General features: G+C 37.4%; 1 protein-coding gene across 2 annotated transcripts in view; it reads left to right on the top strand.

Moving 5' to 3' along the window:
• Positions 1 to 6491, top strand: part of VEGFC (vascular endothelial growth factor C) — a 64808-nt gene extending 58317 nt beyond the window's left edge. For both annotated transcript variants that reach the window (XM_083367344.1, XM_083367345.1), the window contains one exon: positions 5621 to 6491. In XM_083367344.1, coding sequence (XP_083223470.1) covers positions 5621 to 5735 — 115 coding nt within the window. In that variant the 3' untranslated portion in view covers positions 5736 to 6491. The remainder of the gene's footprint in view (positions 1 to 5620) is intronic.
• The last annotated feature ends 10076 nt before the right edge of the window (positions 6492 to 16567 follow it).

Genomic DNA, 16567 nt, shown 5'->3' with positions numbered 1-16567 from the left:
TTACAGCATCGGACTTTCCTTTCACCACCAGACATATCCACAGCTGAGCGTCCTTTCGGCTTTGGCCCAGTCGCTTCATTCTTTCTGGTGCTACTAGTACTAGCCCTCTGCTCTTCCCCAGTAGCATATTGGACGCCTTCCGACCTGAGGGGCTCATCTTCCAGCGTCATATCGTTTTGCCTTTTGGTACTGTCCATTGGGTTTTCATGGCAAAGATACTGGAGTGGTTTGCCATTTCCTTCTCCAGTGGATCACGTTTTGTCAGAACTCTCTGCTATGACTTGTCCGTCTTGGGTGGCCCTGCACGGCATAGCTCATAGCTTCATTGAATTACGCAAGCCCCTTCGCCACAACAAGGCAGTAATCCATGAAGGGGTTCCTTTACATAGTTACTTTTATTGAAAAAAATTCTTATGAGCTTGATGCTCTTTATCAAACTCATGAGAAGTAATTTGTAAACAAACAGTAATTCAGTAATGCTGTATTTTTGCCTTATACTATTTTATCTTACTCTTTTATCTTTACTAGATTTTATTCTACAGGTAGTTCTCAACTCATGACCACAATTGAGCCCAAAATTTATTTTGCTAAGGTAGACATTTGTTAATTGATTTTTGTCCCATTTAATAATTTTCCTTGCCATGGTTGTTAAGTGAATCACTACAGCTGTTAAGTCAGTAACAATGGTTGTTAAGTGAATCCGGCTTCCACATTCATTTTGCTTGTCAGAAGGTCACAAAAGATGATCACAGGACCCCAGGACATTGCAACTGTCACAAATATGAGTCAGTTGCCAAGCATCTGAATTTTGATCATGTGATGATGGCAATGCTGCAGTGGTTGTACTGTAAGTGTGAGGAACAGTCATAAGTCACTTTTTTCAGTCCCATCGTAACTTTGAACAGTCAATAAATGAATTGTTGTAAGTCGAGGACAACATGTGTTTTATCTCTCTGAAACTATCTATCACTTCACTGTACCTTGCCTCATTTTATTGTGGCTGATGTTTCATATTTTATATGGTCAATTGATTAATCAATGGAGTATATCATATCATATTGATACTCTTTTATATACTTTGATACTGAAAAAAGATCCAAACACCAAATCAAAATGACACTTTAAAGAGGCACAATACCTCAAGTCGTGTAGAACTATAATTGTTATATTAGTATTGTCCAACCCTCTTCTAGCATCTGTCCAGATATCTATAAGGTACAGCTATATCTGTTATATAAAGCCAAAAACTTGGGAACATTCTAAAACATTTAATGAATCTGATAAGCCATAAGAAAAATAATAATAACGTAATGTAGTTCCACATACTATATCTGTAGTAGGCCTGTATAGGATACTAAACAATCCAGAATTGTTTTAAACCTCATGCAGGTCAGCAGTTCTCTGCTATTCATTAATTTTCCAAAGCAGTCTTTGGAGTCAGGCTTCTTACATGAATACAGAGAGACGTTACACTTACGCAAGGCCAAAAACAATTCTTCTGAATCATTTTCCATGTATGTTCAGCTCCAATACTTAATGGCTGAGCAAATCCTCATGAACAGCACTCACAAAAGTAAGTTTTCATGTTTTAAACCTATAGTCACGATATTGAAAGTTGATTATAAAAAGTGCCTATTTTACAGGTATGTATTCATAATTCTCATAATTCATAATTTTTGAAGAAGGGATCTAATGGCTGGCATTATTTCTTCTTTTTTCTTCTGCAACTGCTTTTGCTTATAGTTTAGAATATACAGTAGATTCTGCCAAGTTTCTGTTACAGATTATAAATTGTAGAAGTTTCCTCTTTGTTATTAAGTCTTAGAGAATTTGTCTCATTTTTCCTGGGGTTTATTTCCATGGCTCCAATTACTCATTATATCTGGATCGTTAAAATTCTACAATCAATAATTTTGCAGCTCTTTATAAATAGGCAAGGGAAATGCAGTAAGAGTTTACAATTATTATTGCTTAGGTCAGAATTGGAAAAAATACATAATGGCTACTTTAAATTTATGATATTTCTATGTTAAAGACACATTTCGTATGTGAATAGCTGTATTAGCTCACATGGTAACTCTGCAAACATTTGAACAGCTGAATGTTGTCAAGTAGTTAGAGGTTACCCATTGCTTCCTAGGAAATGTTTTACATATACATGGAAGTATAATAAGTTATATTTAAAATGTCATTTAAAAGGAATTTGCTAAGTTGCATAAATTAATAATGCATTGTAATTCATCATATAATTCTATAAATTTGCCCCATCAAAAATATATTGAAAATGCTTTAGAAAATTAGAGGGTAGGTGAAACACATAGTAAGTACTATGTGGCGCATCTAAAATTTGTCAATAAAAATTAATGCACAATTAGAAGCATAAATAGTGAAATCTGAACCACTTGAAATGTAAAAGATCCCATTTGATGCAAAATATCTCATTATATGTATAAAACAAGTGTTGTGAACACAAAAAGTAATGTTTCATTTCAGATTAAAATAAATGTTTTGCACATGAAATAGTGTCTTAAATCAAAGTGGGATGTTTCAAATAGAAAGTAGTTAAAAATTGTAATATTTTGCAATGTACATGCACAAGTAACATTAATTGATCAGAAGGAAAATATGTAGTTTGAGGTTCAAGAGAAGAACAAAGGAATTGAATTTGACAAATATATCTGCACTGGATCTTTTATTCCAAGAATAAGATTTCCTTCTGCAGTATTTTTGTTGCTTGAGATATGGGTTATAGTATTTGCTACTGGAGTTAAATCCCAATTCTGTGACAAGATGCAGAAGCCATTTTGAATTAAGCTTAATGAAGCAGGGAAGTACAGATGAACTTGGAACAGAAGGAGGAATAGCAACTTTTTTTTCTGGCCCACCATGATATGAAAGTAATAATATTTATTTACAAACTGGAGATGTAAATGAGTTATTAATTATGAGCCATGCCCATTATAGTACTATGCTGTATAAAAATAGAACAAAATTAAAAGAATTTAAACTATAGTTGTGTTGAAACTTGAAGCATATACTTCTCATTCTTGGTTCACTGCCAATGTTTAAAACACCCAAAGACTAAACTTTGTCTACATTATACACCAGAGGCTTTTTGCTTGTCAGTGTGAGGTTATGTTAGGTCAACATGGTTTAAAATCAGCCTTACAGAATTATAATGCTGTGACATACTTGTTTATAGCTTTTTTTAATCATTGTAGAAGCAGATTATCTACCAATGTAAAATATTTATCTTGTAAGCATGAATTATTGGCTAGTAAAATATATTATTACTTTCTAGACCAAAAGTAATAAATGTACACTATAAATTACCACTATCTTTTTCAGATTGTCCTGATATAAGCTCTGAACATGCACATTGTTCTTCTAATGTAACCAAAATATACCCCAAAAAACATGTGAGCATACTATATGTATTTAGCATGGCTTCTGTCCAGATATTATAATCAGGTATTTCCATGAAGATAAAATAATTCAGATTGGTAGGATAGCTCATTCTCTCTAGGAATGAAATCTTTGGACTAATAGATCCCGAAAGTAAAAGCTCATTTAAATGAAAACAGATATGAATATTAGCTGTATACATTTATTTTAAAAATATTTATTAGCATTCATTTTGTATAATCTGATATAAATATTTATGATTGGTAGTATTAATGGTGTACAGTAATAATCACTTTTTAAATATCTTACATTGCCCAGTTATTAGAAATGGTGATTTACTGATAGCCTCTGCTTTTGTCTCCAAATACATGTAATGTTTCTGTGGCTTTGGTCAGTACTCGACAATGTTCCCATCTTCTGCCCCTTGGAGAAAGAGATGTTAGCAGGGTGTTGTTGTTGTTTTTTAGCTACCATAGCTTCCTATGATCCAGCTCCTTTCTTACACCTTTACTACAAGTAGTCCTTGACTTATGATCTGAGCAAGGGAGTTGTTAAAAGAGTTCTGCCCAATTTTATGCCTTTTTCCTATGGTTGTTAAATCATGGCAGTTGTTAAGTGAATACAGCTTTCCTTATTGAAGTTGCTCTTCAGAAACAATGTGGGGAGGTTGCAGATGGTGATCACATGACTCCAGGATGCTGCAACATGCCCATTGCCAAGTGCCTGAATTTTTATTATGTGACCATAGGATGCTGCAAGTTGCAAATGCAAGAACTGGACATATGTCACTTTTTAAGTGCCATTGTAACTTTGAATGGCCAATTAATAATAATAATAATAATAATAATAATAATAATAATAATAATAATAATAATAATAATAATTTGGAAGGGACCTTGGAGGTCATCTAGTCCAACCCTCTGCTAAGGCAGGAAACCCTATACCATTTCAGACAAATGGCTGTCCAGTCTCTTCTTAAAAACTTCCAGTGGTTGTAAATCAAGGATTTCCTGTATTTCTGTTTTTTTATGGCAAGAAGAATTTTTTTTTTAAAAAATGAATGATTGGATTGTTAATATACAGTATTTTATATAGTATTGTTTCAAAAAAGCAACTGCCTGTCATATAGTTTAAGTTCAACATTGCTAAAATTTGATCACTTCATTTTGTCTTAAATACAGTCCAATTTAATACAGAAGGATTTGATTGATTTCCCAACTTTTTATAAGTTTGAGTAAAAAATACTAAGAGTTTATGTATATAACTGTGCTCTTAAATGAAAGCCATAAATTACCTCCCATATATGTTATTGTGTACTGTGACTGGATCTCACAATATATGTAACTTGTTGCTGAATTAATACATACATTTGCATAGTACATTGAATCATATACTGACGAAACACTCTGTATTTGTGTAAGATGCTTATCCATTAAAAACTATCCAAGATTAAAATTATCTGAGTTTGGCATGCAGGTCTTAATCTTTTAATTGCCTTGGTAAACCTCTGTGTGAATCCAGCTCCTGGGTGACTGAAAGGGTCCTTTTCTTTCAAGTAGCTTAACTTATAGGATTTCTGTGCCTTGGAAAAAATCAAAATATAAATGAAGTGTCTATAAAAATAACAGTTCCAGATATAAATAATTGTGGGATGCAGTAATGTCTTTGGAATGTATTCTGCTTGTGAGAAGTAAAAGAGAGAATCTGCAAACCAGATAACAAATCTATTGAATATTGTGTCCTGTTTTCTGCAGTGGCCAGTCAAGAGGCACAAGCAGGTGTGAAAGCAGTGTCGCCATCCAGCACAGTTGCCAGAGCAACTGTTGTTCAATGTCATGCTGCCACTGAGCATGAGTTTGCTATAGATCAGTGTATAGTCCCTGTTTCCTCACCCTCTTAGCAAGAATGCTGATCTAGGAATATTGCTAAACACTTCCTGATGGCTATTATTGTGATTATGAAATAATGGGTGTCAATATCAATGACTAATACAGAGTTAAAACAGTAAATAACTTTGGGTTGTATGCAAAATTGCAAAGGCCAATGTGCACTCCCAAGTACAAAGAAAATAAATAAAAACCTATCCCTGAAAACAAAATTAATTGAAATCTACAACTCACTTTACCCTATTTTTGATAGTTCTGTCCATTTTTTAAATGCATGTAACTTGTATTATACCTTTTTTCAACATACTTTTTTTCCCATTTACTCTCAGTTGCTACAGACGACCATGTACAGTTCGAAAGAAACGCTGTGATTCTGGATTCTATTATAGTGAAGAAGTTTGTCGCTGTGTACCCACATACTGGAAACTACCACTTATCAATTAGAAAAGACAGTTCATCTGATGTACATTTTTTCCTGTTTCTACTTTTTAAAATACCGGACTGCTAACGTGTGGATTTACAATGCAGAAGGGACGTAACGTTATTGAAAAAAGGCACATTTTTACTCTGAGACACGTGGGAAGTAATTTTTTTTTTAAAAAAAAACTGGGATTTTCTTCATGGAGATTATAATTTGTCAGTGATGAAGCAGACTAAATTTTCTTCATTGTGATTTTTTTTAAAAGATAATGATTACATAATTTATTTTCTTTTAAAGATACTGTATGCAATCATTTTTATACCAGAAACAATTTTTTAAATTTCACTGTGATCAATATTTTTATATCTTGCAAAACATGTTTTAAATAAAATTGAAGTGTATTATATGTTGTTTGAGTAAATGCAGCATTCTGTCCTGTTAATATATTTAAATGTAATTGATATAACAGAAAAATAGAATTGGGAAGAATCTTGGAATTCAGAGATCCTATACCATTTCAGACAAGTGGTTAAAAGCCTCCAGTGATGGGGCATCCACAACTTCTGAAGGCATGCCATTCCACTGATTAATTGTTCTATCTGTGACGAAATGTCTCTGTATTTCTAAGTTGGTTGTCTCCTTGATTAGTTTCCATCCATTGTTTTTTGTTCTGCCTTCAGGTGCTTTGGAGAATAGATTGACATCCCCGCTTTCTTTGTGGCAATTCCTCAAATATTCAAAAATTGCTATCATGTCACCCCTAGTCCTTCTTTTCATTAAACTAAATATACCCATTATCTACAACTGTTCTTTATTAGTTTTAGCCTCTGTTCCTTAATCAACTTTGCTTCTTTTCTCTGCACTCTTTCTAGAGTCTCAACATCTTTTTTGTATTGTAGCAACCAAAACTACAAGTGAATGTGTAACACTAAGTTCTTCTCTAAGATTCCTGTTTAGATTTCCTATGCAGTAAAGTGAGTGATAACTAAAATAAGAACAGTGGTGGCCCAAGTCTGCACTTCTGATATATTACCAACATAATTGCAATCAGAATTTTGCCTACTCAAGGAGCTCTCCAGTGTGCAACAACAGTTTGTGCTAAAAAACATTCTGCCAATGAGATTGCACATGATTATCATTAATAGTTAATTGAAAATAGTTTTCCCTTCATAAATAGATAAATGGCTTGGCTTGAATTTTAGGAATGTTCAGTCAAGTAGATTTCTCCTTTGGATTTTTTTCCTTATTCTTCACAACTGAACAGCTAGAACTCCGTCACAGATGTTACCTTACAGAGAGAGAGAGAAAGGAGGAAATATCAATGTATTTTTGACCGTTGTCAAAAACACTAGAAGCCACTTTATAATCTTTATTTTTTCCTTTTCCTTCTTTTCCTTTTATTTTGCCTATTCTATTTTCTTTTTCTTTCTTTCTTTTTATTTTTTTATTATGGTTTTTATTACATTAAACATTTTTTAATAAAATTATATACAAAAGGCAAAAAAGAACCCTGTCACAGGAAAGCATTCTTCCTAGATTTTGGCAACAGAGTACTTCAGTAATTAGTTACATAACATTTTTTTCAGTTATAATTTCTAAATCTTTCACACAATAGTTTAGTCTTGCTAGACCTTTTTGTTCCATGTCAATCTTGCACACCAGTCTTTGGAATATAAGATATTTGCACATGACTGAATAATATATGTATGAATTCTTGCAGTAGCTAGGATTGTTAACAAGAACTGATAATCTACTTGCCCCTCCCATGAAACATCTGACATTATAAGGTTTTGGCCTCAATTTTATACAATTTGTATATAATACTTTTTCTTCTGGTGCAGCTGTTGCTGTAATGCTTAAAATCTAATTGTAGGAGGCATGACTTGAGTCATTTGAATTATTTAATGCAGATGCACATGTTTAATATCTATATTCACATTATTATGAAATTTTAAAACTGTCATGTTTAAAAATACATCATTAATACAGATTCTATGGACAATTCATATCATGCTATTTCCAATTATTTTAATTTAGCTATCTGCCAAATATTATGAAAATAGCTGACCTTCACTTGTCAGCATAAATAACTGAGAAAAAGTTTAGATTTATATTTTAATAGCCATTATCCTTCAAGATTTGGGAGGTCATTATGAAAATATAGATGCAATGAAACCTATCATGTTTTAACAAAAGAAATTTTTCTTTTAGTTCTGCACAAGCAGGAAAAAATGATATTAACGATCATCACCCTGAATCTGCTGATGCTTTTATAAATACTAACATTTTTCTTGAATCCCTTAACTTCCTAGGCATTTTACAAATTAACAGTGTATCATAATATCAAATCTGATGCAATCTCAGTTTGTAATATGGGTTACAACTCCAACACTTTTTAACTAGAAACTTTTGGCCTTTTCTGTGTAGGCTTTCTATCTCTTTTCTCTCCATTTGTTTTCTCTTCACCCAAGAATACAGATGTCTTGTGCAGTAACCATACTACTTTAACAATGGATGGAGATGTTTGGATGTTGAAGGAAAAAAATTCTCAAAGGTGGAAAAGAAAAATATAGGTTTGGAGGGAGAAAAGGGACATAAATGTGAGAGATATAACAAGGAACAATATTAGGAAAAGATACTGAAGAAAGACTGAGAACATAGTATAAATATGCTTGTACTTTAAAGAAAGTACAAGAATTAAGTGAGAAACACTACAAGATATATTTGTGGCAAATATACTTAAAAGTAGAATGATAAGTATTGAATCAATGATCACATTAATCTTGCAAACATAAGTGGATCCAGAAAACAGGAGTGTAAGACTATATTAGGATTTAGCCTAGTTAAATCAGTTTTGTTGCACACAGCAGCCATATATACTAACAGAACTGGAGGAGAGTTGAAAGCATCCAATTCAGAAACTAATATAAGGTGCCACTACAGCATCCAAACTTTGCTAATTTAGGAGAAACCATAATTTTATGAGAGATATTTTAATGTTGAGCAGCTCTTATCAACAGAAATACTTAAGATTTAATTGAAATGCCATTTTGTTTTAGTCATACAAAAAACAAGTTACTCCATCTTCTGTCTATGATGTATAGTATTTAAAACTTGCTCTTGTAGGCCCTGTTAATTTCTTTATTATGCAAAGTCAACTCACCAATAATGATTTTAATCATAATGATTTGGGGCAATTCATTTTAATTTTGGATGTCAGATATCTCTAATGTCTTCCCTGCCCCTGTCTAAAATATGCTAGTCACTGGATGGTGTGCTTTTTAACAGGTGTACAATTAAGTCTTATATCTATTAATGTATGTTAGCTCACTGATTCAAATCCTATAAAAAGGGGTTTGGGTCATCTTAATCTTAAAATAACATGTAGGCGTAGGTGGATGTACAGTGTTGTTACACTGTTACTGGTATAACTTGCCTTATATGAGATCAGCTTATCAATCAAAATCAAATGGAGCAGACTAGACAAAGGTAATTTGGTGATATAATTTCATTTCTTTCTTCTCAATTTTTATATGATATGAAGCAGTAATCATTTAATAATCACAGGAAGGTTCAGGATACAACTGAGGCCTAGCATTCTGTTTTCATTCATTTGAGGTTATGCACCACATTCCACCCATATTTTAATTATGAGAAAACCAAAGCTGGCATTATGCCACGTGGAAGAATTCATTTCATGAGAACTCCACTCTAATCATAAAAGATACAGACCAGTAAGAACAAATTATGACCAGTTCATATTTTGAAACAGTTTTTTTTAAAGCACAATTTTGTACTATATTCTATAGAATCTCTTGCATTCTATAGAAATCAGCTCAACTAATCTTGGTATTCTTCAAGGACATCTTGCAAAAGAGGGTAAAAGGAACAACATTTTACAGTTGTTTTAATTTTCTCTAGTTACTTCAAACTAGTATGTTGAGTTAAACTCAACTACCCATCCTCAAGGCCTTAAGCATATTCTGGGATAACAATCAAAATTATTTCAACTATTTAGCATCTATATGAAATCAGTGGAGTAGCTATCTCTAAACTGGAGTTCAGTCATTAATATAAGGGCCAGTTATATAGAGATGTTACTCTATATATTTTTAAATGATTAAGAGATTTTAGGTGTGTTGATTGAGGTCTGATTTCATTCAGAATAGATTGAAGGTGGCTTTACAAATTGAGATTTAATCCAAGCAAGATAGAAGTGGTATTGGTCAAGAACAAATATGATCCAGGCTAAGAAATAGTGTTGTGGTTCTGACAAATGAAAATCTTCAAAGAACTTCAAGGCATTGTTTACCTTAAAGAATCTTTAATAGAATAGGATAGTTTTGGCACATACATGGTTGAAGCCGAAATCTGAATTCCCCTCTCCTAAACACATAGTGTCAAAGCAAAATTCCCACCTCTAATTTGCAGTCATAAATCACATTCTGCAATTAATTTGAAATGTAAGCTTTCCCTCATGTTTACAACCAGCCATTTCTTATCATCTCTTATTTCAAAAGCCCCAGAATTGTTATGTCTAATTAACTCCCATCACATTCCTTCTCCTTTTTGAGTAACATCTAATTCTAAGAGTAAAGCATAGAAAGAAAAAGGCTGCATCTCCCTATATAAACAAAAGCATATCTTAGGGTTTATCTCTCGGTTTGTTAGGGTGTTTCTTATAAAAAAATTTGATGAGTCTGTAGGCTTTCACATTGCTAGATTTCACCCAAGTGGCTTCAGACAATGAGTATCCTTTCCATTGTACTAGGTACTGCAATTTCCCTTTAAAAATTCTAGAGTCAAGAATGCATTTCACTTCATAGTGAGTCTGACCTGCCACTATGAGGAACCTGGGTGCCTTCTTAGGGGGAGGTCTTAAAGTGGAGCCCCGAAAAGGTTTCAGCAAGCTGCAATGGAAGACAGGGTGAACTCTCCCTAAAAGCCTAGGGAGTTTCAATTCTACTGTGAGTGGATTTATGATCCTTACGATGGGGAAAGGCCCCAAGAATTTTGGTCCTAATTTCTTACTGGGAAATTTGAGGCATAAACATTTAGTTGACAGATAAACCTTTTCCCCAACTTGGAATGTTCTTTGGGGAGCCCTCTTTTTATCAGCTTGCTTTTTATATGTCTTGAAAGTCTTTTTTAAAGCAGTTTTTATGTTTCTCCAAACTTCTTCCCACCCCCTCACCCATTGATCAAGTGTCTGGGAAGTGGAGGGCACCTGAGGGTATTCAGATATTGGGCTGAACTTTTTTCCTGTGGCTATTCTGAAAGACGTGTAGCCGATGCTGCTGTGAACAGAATTATTGTAAGCCACCTCTGCAAAAGGGAGGAGGTCAGTCCAATTTGTTTGTTGGTATGAAACATAACATCTGAGATATAGCTCCACCATCTTGTTAGCGGATTCCGTGGCCCCATTGGTAGCTGGATGGAAACCAGATGACAGGCCTTGAGATGATCCAAATAATTTAAGAAAGCTTTTCCAAAACCTCTCTGTGAACTGCACCCCCCTATCCGAAATTATTCGCTTAGGGGCACCATACAGCTGGTAGTTATATTTCTGGAACAATTTAGTCAGTCGTTGGGCCGATGGGAGTCCCTTGCAGACAATGAAATGAGTCTGCTTTGAGAACAGGTCTATTACAGTCCAGATGACAGTATTTCCTCTACTTTCAGGTAGGTCTACTATAAAGTCCATAGCTATTTCTTCCCATAGTTGAGAAGGGTCTGCCACCAGCTGCAGTAACCCAGGGGTTTTCCCTGGGATTCTTTTCATGATGGCAAATACAGTACAACTCCTGACATAGTTTTCCACATCCCATTTTAGCCCCAGTAACCAAAATTGCAGGCAGATGAGATATAGAGTTTTTAGATATCCAAAGTGTCCACCCTGTTTGACATCATGGCTGTGTTTGAGAGCCTTAAGGCAGAGGGCTTCAGGTAAATATAGTTTTTCCCCACTTGTAAGTCAAACCATCCCTACACGTTAGGGAGGTTTGATTGTCTTTGAACTATTGATCAGTGAGCAGCTCGTGTTTTATTTTCTTTGCCCTAGGGTCATCAGGATTAGGGGCCCTGCGAGGCGTGAGTTGAGTAGCAGTTTGTGGATTGGAGATAATTGCCTTGTCAACCTCTTTGCATTCGCTTTTGTACTGTGGCAATCTCGATAGCGCATCAGCTAGGAAGTTTTTTCCTCCCAGTATGTACTTTAGGGTGAAGTTGAAATGGTTAAAGTACTGTGCCCACTGCACTTGCTTTGGGGATGATTTGTGGGGAGTTTTCAGTGCCTCTAGATTTTTGTGATCTTTCCATACTTCAAAAGGCGCCTTGCTCCCTTCTACATAGTGTCGCCAGTTTAATAGTCCCCACCTAATTGCAAAGGCCTCCTTATCCCAGATTGCCCATCTCCTCTCGCTTTCAGTAATTTTTTTAGAGGTGTAGGTGCAGGGTTGCAGACCCCACTTTTGTTCTTTTGCAGTAATACAATCCCGACTGCCACGTCGCTGGCGTCAGCTTGAATTACAAAGGGCTCCCCTGGGCAGGGTGCTTTAGGACCAGTTCAGCAGCAAATAATCTTTTTAAATTCTCAAAAGCTGTTTGACAGCTCATAGTCCATGCTAGTGGTTGGCCCGGTCGCAGTTTCCCTCCTCCTTTGCCTGTTTTGAGTAGTTCTGTAAGGCATAGGGCAATCTCGGCAAAGGAGGGGATGAATTGACGATAGAAGTTGGCAAAACCTAGAAAGCACTGGAGCTGTTTGCGGGTCTTTGGAGGCTGCCATTCAATTATAGCTTTCACTTTGGCTGGGTCCATTTCAATGCCCTTGTTAGAAATTCTATAGCCAAGATAATCTAATTGGTGAAATTCACATTTTGACAGTTTGACATAAAGCTTGGAATTCAATAGTTTCTTTAATACTTCTCTCACCAGCTTTATATGATCAGTCATATTCATGCTGTATATCAGGATGTCATCAAGATACACCAGAACCCCTTTGTATAAATGATTATGTAGGACCTCATTAATCAAGTGCATGAATATGGCTGGGGCCCCCTGTAGTCCAAATGGTATGACTTTGAATTGATACCTCCCCATGGGGCAGTTGAAGGCAGTTTTCCACTCATCTCCCTCCTTTATTCTCACCCAGTAATATGCCTCTCTTAGGTCTAATTTAGTGAAGACACTCCCCTTAGCCAGGTGGGTTAGTAAATCCTTTAGGAGGGGGAGGAGGTATTTATTTTCCACACTCACAGCATTGAGACCCTTATAGTCTATACAGAGATGAAGAGATCTTTTTTTCCTTTAAATAACACAGGGGCCCCCACTGCAAACATGGCTCATTCAGTGAATCCCCTTGCTAGATTTTTATCTGTGCATCGTTGCATCTCCTCCATTTCAAGGGAGGACATAACGTACATTCTCAGTCATGGGAGTTTGGCTCCCAGCAACAGTTCGATAGAGCAATCAATGGGTTGGTGAGGAGGCAGGGTATTGCACTCTTTTTTGCTAAATGCCTCCACTAGGTCCCAGTACTCACTGGGGATGAACGGTTTGCCTGGTGGTGGTGATGCCACCATGTGCGCTTGCTCATTGGGTGAGCTAAACTTTCCTGTAATGTCTGTTGAATCACTGGGGAGCTTGGTCCCTATAGGTAGCCACACAGTTCTCATTCCTTTCTCCCACCAGATAAATGGCTTCCATTTGTCCAACCAGGCTAATCCTAGGATCACAGCCTCAGTCATTTTTGAGCCACGAGGAAGTGAAGAAACTCCCAGTGCTCACCTATTTCTAGGCATAGGGGCTCCATTAATTACATGACTAAAGTCCCTCCCATCAGGCAGCCATTGGCTTGCTCAAACCTCACAAGTTTGGAGAGCAATTTTGCTCATATATCCAATTTCATGGCAAATGGCAAGCTAATGACACATTGGGAGCATCCAGAATCAACTAGCACCTTTAAATCTATCTGAGCCCCCGACTTAGGGATTACGAGTTTGGCAGGTAGTGAAAAAGGTGGGACATGTCAGCTCACCATCAGGTCATTCTCTCCATCATCACTGTCAAAAGAGAGTAGAGTGGGGCGGAGCCAGCCTGAGTCCTGGCGTCCTCCTGTGTGGGGGATGTGACTTGAGCAACAGGTTCTTGGGTGCTCCAGTTGGATTTCCCTCTCATTGGTTGCTGGGCAGGTTTCTTTCTTACTGCTGGTCCTGGTTTTGATCTATCCTGTTGTTGGGGGTAGGGGACTGGGCAATTCAGTGCTCGAGGTCCCTGCTGTCCACATCAGAAGCACTTGACTGCTAGGCCTGGAGGTGGCCTGGGTCTATCAGCAGCTGCAGCAGTTGGAGATACTCGGGGTGGTGATTGCTGTTTAGGTTGCTCTGGCCTCAGCTCGGCTTCAGGTGGGGGAGGTTTTTTATAACAGGCGAGATGAATGTCTAGTCTTACTGCCATATGGTACCATTCTTGTAGCTGATCAGATACTGCTTGATAGATGCAGGCCTGAGAGAGATGATCGTCCAAACCTTCTTTGAAGTGGTGGACTAGGGACTGTTCAGGCCACTTCTCTATGCAACCAGCTATCTTGCGAAACTCTCTTACGTACTCCAGAGCAGGCCTGCCAGCTTATTTGATCTTATGGATTTGTTCTTCTGCTTTGAGGGCAATGGAAGGGTCCTCAAATCTTTCTCTCAGTCCTAGGAGAAAGACCTGGGGGTCCTCCAATTTGGGGGCTTGTTCATTGTATAAATTATTCAGCCATTCAGATGCCTCTCCCTCTAAGCTGGACACAATCACATCAACCATAGCAGATGGGTACAGGTAGAGATAGGCCCAGCAATTCAAATGAGAGCATACTTGGTTAAGAAAAAAAATCAGCTTCACTGAAGGTTGCTTTGAAAGATGGAGCAATCACTGGCTGCTGGGGTCCCCACTGTGGCTGTTGCACCCCCAGTTGCTGTTGGCCCCGTCCTGGTTGCTGCTGCATGCCCAGGGGTTGCAAGTTCGGGGGCTGTGACTAGTCTCCTTTCTGCCACCAGCGGCTGACCTCCTAGCTTCTGCACAACCCCAACCTTTTGCAAGGCCTCTATTAGCTGTGGCAAGCTCATAGGTTTCTGTCCATCCACCTGTGGGGGCTGTCAAACTTCCCATTGCTGCAGGTGCCTCAGACTGGGATTCTCTCTCTCTCTGTGGAGCTAGAGGCCCTTGCAGGGGATTTCAGGGGCTGGAAGGCTGTCTGATCTGCAAAGGAGGAGCTGGAGGCTTCTCTCGGCAGGACTTGATTTCTGCTTCTCTGCTCTAGCCTCTCTACTCTTTCCACTGTCTGGCTACAAGCTGCAGACAGGCATTTCCACTCACCCAAGTTCTCAGTGGTAGATGTCCTGGTGGCTCTCCCCCAATCAGCTTTTGAAGCCTTTGAGGGTGGTAAGGCAGTCTCAAGGCTTCTGAAGTCTCTGTTGGGCTGGGCCCAAGCTGATGACCAGATCAGCTCTCCTAGCTGCTTAGGTGCTTCCTCCAGCTGGGAGTCCTGCAAAAGCTCTTCCTCCCCCGGCTGGCTGGCTGTTGCTTCCCTCCCTGGGTAGCAGCTGCTGCCGGGTTGCTGGATTCAAGCAGTTTCTCTTTTCCCATGATGAAATCTTCTCCTGAATCTTTGTCAGCTTCCCTCAAGTCTAGGGACAGCGACGGGCTCAGGACCCCTAAATAATTTGAAAATTTGTAGATTTTGACTGTAAGCTTTCCCTTCTGTTTCCAACCCATCATTTCTTATCATCTCTTATTTCAAAAGCCCCAGAATTGTTATGTCTAATTAACTCCCATCACATTCCTCCTCCTTTTCGAGTATCATCTAATTCTAAGAGTAAAGCATGGAAAGAAAAAGGCTGCATCTCCCTATGTTGTCAAAGCAAGAACATCCGATGGTAGCAGCACTGACATAGAGGCTCTGCAAGACAAATTAGGATATTTAATCAATACTATATTTGCAGTTTCAGAGGACTGGGAAAAACTGATCACAAACTTTAGCTCAGGTAGGATTGCAGTATGGCTGTTCCATTCCTGCATCATACACATCTGGGAAATGCCCTTATTTCCTAAATGGATTGTAATGCATTCTTGTTGGACATTTTTGAAGAGTATTCTAAAACTCAAGCAAATAGGGGATTCTTCATTGTTTTCAATATTTGCTATATTACAGCAGTTCTTTCTTTTTTAAAAAAAACCCTAATTTTAATCTCCAGTTAGTTTTCAGTTTACAATTCAAGTGCTGATTATTGCTTATAATCAGGAAGGCAATTTATTCTGTAGCAGAATGCTTGTACCTCGCATTCACATTGACTATCTAAAGCAGGGCTTTTCAACCTTTACACCGATTGTACCACTTTTAGGATATGGCAATATTCGAGTACCACCTAACATGGTGTCAAAAACTTGATGACCAAAAAAAGGAAAAAGGTGATAACGTACAGGTAGTCCTCAACTTACAACAATTCACTTAATGATTGTTCAAAGTTACAATGGCACTGAAGTTACTTGTGGCCATTTTTCACACTTATGACCATTGCAGCATTGCCAGGGTCATGTGATTTATATTTGGATGCTTGGCAACTGTTTCATATTTATGATGGTTACAGTGTTCCAGGGTCATGTGATCCCCTTTTGTAACCTTTTGACTAACAAAGTCAGTGACAGGGCTGCTGGTGGCCAAGTGCTAAGGTGAAACTTCCTTCAGAACCTCCCTCCCTTTCATTCCAATCTCCTTCCCTCCTCTCTTCCTTCCTGTTTTCCTCCCTCCCTTCTTCCTTGCCTCCCTCTTTCTCATTCCCATCTCCTTCCTTCTGAAGGAAGAATTTGACACACA

Source organism: Vipera ursinii, assembly GCF_947247035.1.
Source record: "Vipera ursinii genome assembly, chromosome: 7".
Lineage (NCBI taxonomy): Eukaryota > Metazoa > Chordata > Lepidosauria > Squamata > Viperidae > Vipera > Vipera ursinii.
This window is presented reverse-complemented; position numbering and strand designations above follow the sequence as displayed.